We start from the raw sequence: 3,879 nt of genomic DNA, 5'->3' as shown, positions 1-3,879 counted from the left end.
AAGAGCAGTCAGTGCTCTTAACCATTGAGCCATCTCTCCAGCCCTGAAAATATTTTAACTTTTAGCTTGAGGGACTGGAGAGATGGCTCAGTGGTTAAAAGCACTGGCTGCTCTTGCAAAGGACCTGGTTTGGTTCTCAGCATCCACTTGGTGGCTAACAACCGTCCCTAACCCCAGTTCCAGGGGATCTGACACCCTCTTCTGACCTCCAAAGGCAGTGCATGACATCGCTGCACTTATATATATGCAGGCAATACACTCATACACATAAATTCATAAAAAATTAAAGAAAAACTTTTAGCTTGAAAAGTTTCACGTGTGAAAATAAGTCCTTGTATGCTTCTTTGTTGCTCAGTGTCAGTAGACCCTGAGTAGTTTGGTAAAACCCAGTCTTTGTGATCTGGCTGCTGAAGGCAGAGGGGCCTTGAGACAGGAGACAGGCAGAACCAGCATTGCACTAAATGCAATTTATTGCAGGCTTCTGGACAGGAGCATGTCTTGGATGACAACAGGACAGGTAGGTCACAGCTAACTAGAATGTTCCAGAGAAACTCAGTGTGGCAGCATCACTTAAACAGTTCAGGTACCAGTGGCTGGCACACTGTGTTTGTCTTGTCTTAGAGTTTTTTAGGACTTGGGTTGTGTGCCAAGGTCACCTGGTAAGTGGTGGTCATGGGCAAAGTGATGGTCCCAACTACGAGGTTAGGGTCCTGTCATCCTGGAGTTCATACCAGCCTCTTGGCACCCTTATTTCTTTAGTAGGAATTTTCATCTTATTCAGTAAAATAAAAGAGCTTTTGTGCTGCCTCTGTCATTTACAAACCCTGACAGGAGCTTTGTGGGCTGGAAAGCAGCTGCACCCTTATTTTATAGATGAGAGCGGAGGCTAAGGGAGTGAATAGTAGCTTGCCCAGGGACGCTCACTTTTTGTTTCAGTAGGATGCCTCCTTTATTTCAGAGAGGACCGGAGAGTTGTCTAACAGGAATTGTAAGAAAGGAGGAGCCTTTCTGTTTATATAACACTTCTTTTGTTTTCTTCCTATGGAAAGCATATATTGCTTTGCCTGCTCAGTGGCCTTCCAGGTAGTTCATTAATTTGTTTGCGGCAGGTATGTCCATTTTCACCCAAGGTGACAAATGCTGAAGTCATTTTGAGGCTGGCACTTTAGGTTTCAACTTTGATTTCAACTTCTGTCACTTTCCTTTTTAGCTATCTATCAATGTCTATGATTATAATTGCCACGTGGACCTGATCCGCCTGCTGCGGCTGGAAGGGGAGCTCACCAAAGTGCGGGTGGCCCGCCAGAAGATGAGTGAGATCTTTCCCCTGACTGAAGGTATGGCTTCCGCTCTGGGATGCTTTTAGTTTGGAGAGTTGACTGGTGCGCTTTTCTTTTTTTTTTTTCCAGTGCTGCTTAGAGAGAGATCGGAACATATCACAAGGTGTAAAGAGGAAAGCTGTCATTCACAGCCAGCTCCTTTAGGTTGCTGTCTTGTAGTTTTTTGCAGAGCATAGTGTGATGATCCAACTTGACATTTCGAATCCTGATTTCTTTACCCTAACCTATGACAACATCTTCTTTTACATGTTTTTGTGTTTCTGTGGTCTTTTTCCCATTCCAGCATGTATGCATTTAACCCATTCTCATGAACCACAAAATTGTAAACATAATTCGACTGTTACAGTTTGTGATGCAAATGGGTCATACATTAATCTTTGCGTAGTGGTTTTGCATTTAGTTTATTTCTGCATGTTTGGTTATTAGAAACAATCTCACCAAGCAACTTTGTGATCTGATCTTCATGAATATTTATAAGTGATCTTTTCTGTTGGGAAAACCCTGGTATTGGACCCAGTTCTGTCCCTGTCTCCCTTCTACGAGGGGTGGCTATTGAGTGGAGATGCTGAAATCACATTGCACAGGTGCATTCCTGACTGGACCTGTTACTACTCTGAGGCCTTAAGCAAATCATGGAACCAGTTTAAGACTCAGTTTTTGCAGTACAGGAGGATTGAGGATAACGGTAGTTTTTGTCTTGTGGTACATGACTGACTAGGATAAGCATTTCTGTACAAGGCATTGCACACGCCTGGCTGCCCATAAGTCCTTGGATGGGTCCATTATCATTACCTCACAAGATTGTAGGAGAAAAAATAAAGTGCTTTGAAAAGTAGAAAGTGCCCAAGAAACTCGGGCCATTACATGTTTTATTATATTTGGAAGCATAAAATCTGTATGCTTGGTTCAGGTTTTAGGAATTGGATTTCTGGGGCTGGAGAGATGACTCAGTGGTAAGAGCACTGACTGCTCTTACAGAGGACCCGGGTTCAGTTCTCAGCACCCACATGACAGCTAACACCTCTCTGTAACTCCAGTTCCAGGGGATCCTACGCCTTCTTCTGACCTCTGTGGGCATTGAATGACACAGGTGCACTTACATACATGCAGTCAGTATACCTATGCACATAAAATAAAAATAAATTAAAAAGAATTGAATTTCTTGTGAACTGGACAGGTTGTGGAAGTACAGTGGTGGAATGTCTGTGCTGTGCTGTCTCTCTCTAGTGCCTGCTCTCAGCTGCCCCCTGCTGAGGCCCCTGGTAATGAGCTGATGCTGTTTTCTAGAACTGTGGCTGGAGTGGCTGCATGATGAGATCAGCATGGCCATGGATGGCCTGGACCGAGAGCACGTGTACGACCTCTTCGAGAGAGCCGTGAAGGACTACATCTGTGAGTCCCTGCCCGGGTAGGGGACTACCAGAGCTGGTCTCTACTGTCCTGGATGTGCAGTGAGATGTTGGCTAGGAAGGAGAGCATTGGTCTAACACTTAGAATTGAGTTTCCTTTGTGATTGTCTTAATGTTCAATAGAGAATGTCTGATTTTAAAATAAAAGCAGAAGAAATATTTGTAGTAAGAGAGTAAATATCTCACACTCAGCTTCTATCTGGCAGGGAGAACTTACATGGCATTTTCAGGCAGTTAAGGCTAGCCTTTTCTTGGGCCTGATGTGGTGGCACATCCCTGTTATCCCAGCACTCAGGAGGCAGAGGCAGGAAGATATATAAGTTCCAGGCCAACCTGGGCTACTTAGTGAGACCCTTTTTAGATTATGTCTCATAGAATTTTGAATAAGGGCCTGAGGAACTTTTAAGTGTTACTTTCAGGAGCTTTAGTGCATGGAAGTTATGCCGCTGGTTTTAAATGTTCAGGAAGTACTTTGGCCTGCTTCTTAGTTTTCAGCTGTTTCAGACATTTGAAGATGCCTGGTATAGATCTCATTCCTCAGCATGTATTGGTAATTTTTTTAGGCTGGCTAAGAAATCTGGGGTGTTCACAGTATATGGCCTTGGCTCTTTGGCTGTTTGTATGGTACGTGGTATGTGGTGATGGTGGGGTGTGTGTGTGTGTGTGTGTGTGTGTGTGTGGTGTGTGGTGTGTGTGATGTATGTCTTTGTGTGGTGTGTCTTATGTGTGTATATATGATCTGTATGGTGTGTGTGTGTATGTACATGGGTGTGTGGATGCAGATGTCTATGTAGATGAATGTGGAGGCCAGAGCAGGGAGCCTGAGTGACTTCTTCTGTCACTCTTTGCCTTATTGCCTTGAGACGGAATCTCTCAGGGAATCAGAAGCAGCTGGGGTTGGCTGGCTCCAGAGCTCTCAGGATCTGCCTGTCTCCACCCTCAATGACAGGGTTACGGCACACATAGCCATTCCTGGCTTTTTCATGTAGGTGCTTGGAATTTGCACTCAGGCCCTCATGCCCACTGAGCCATCTCTCTAGCCCCTTTTGACTTTGTTTTTTTAATTTTTTTTTTTTTTTTTTTTTTTTTTTTTTTTTTTTTTTTTTTTTGAACGGGTTTCTCTTTCACCC

General features: G+C 44.0%; 1 protein-coding gene across 2 annotated transcripts in view; it reads left to right on the top strand.

The window, feature by feature from the left end:
* The window catches only part of Sart3 (spliceosome associated factor 3, U4/U6 recycling protein), a 42,226-nt gene that overhangs the window by 15,561 nt on the left and 22,786 nt on the right, over positions 1 to 3,879 (top strand). For both annotated transcript variants that reach the window (XM_008848945.2, XM_008848946.2), the window contains exons 2-3: positions 1,211 to 1,337; positions 2,628 to 2,732. In XM_008848945.2, the coding sequence (XP_008847167.1) occupies positions 1,211 to 1,337; positions 2,628 to 2,732 (232 nt within the window). The remainder of the gene's footprint in view (positions 1 to 1,210; positions 1,338 to 2,627; positions 2,733 to 3,879) is intronic.

This window comes from Nannospalax galili, unplaced genomic scaffold, assembly GCF_000622305.1.
Source record: "Nannospalax galili isolate Female #2095 unplaced genomic scaffold, S.galili_v1.0 scaffold103, whole genome shotgun sequence".
NCBI lineage: Eukaryota > Metazoa > Chordata > Mammalia > Rodentia > Spalacidae > Nannospalax > Nannospalax galili.
This window is presented reverse-complemented; position numbering and strand designations above follow the sequence as displayed.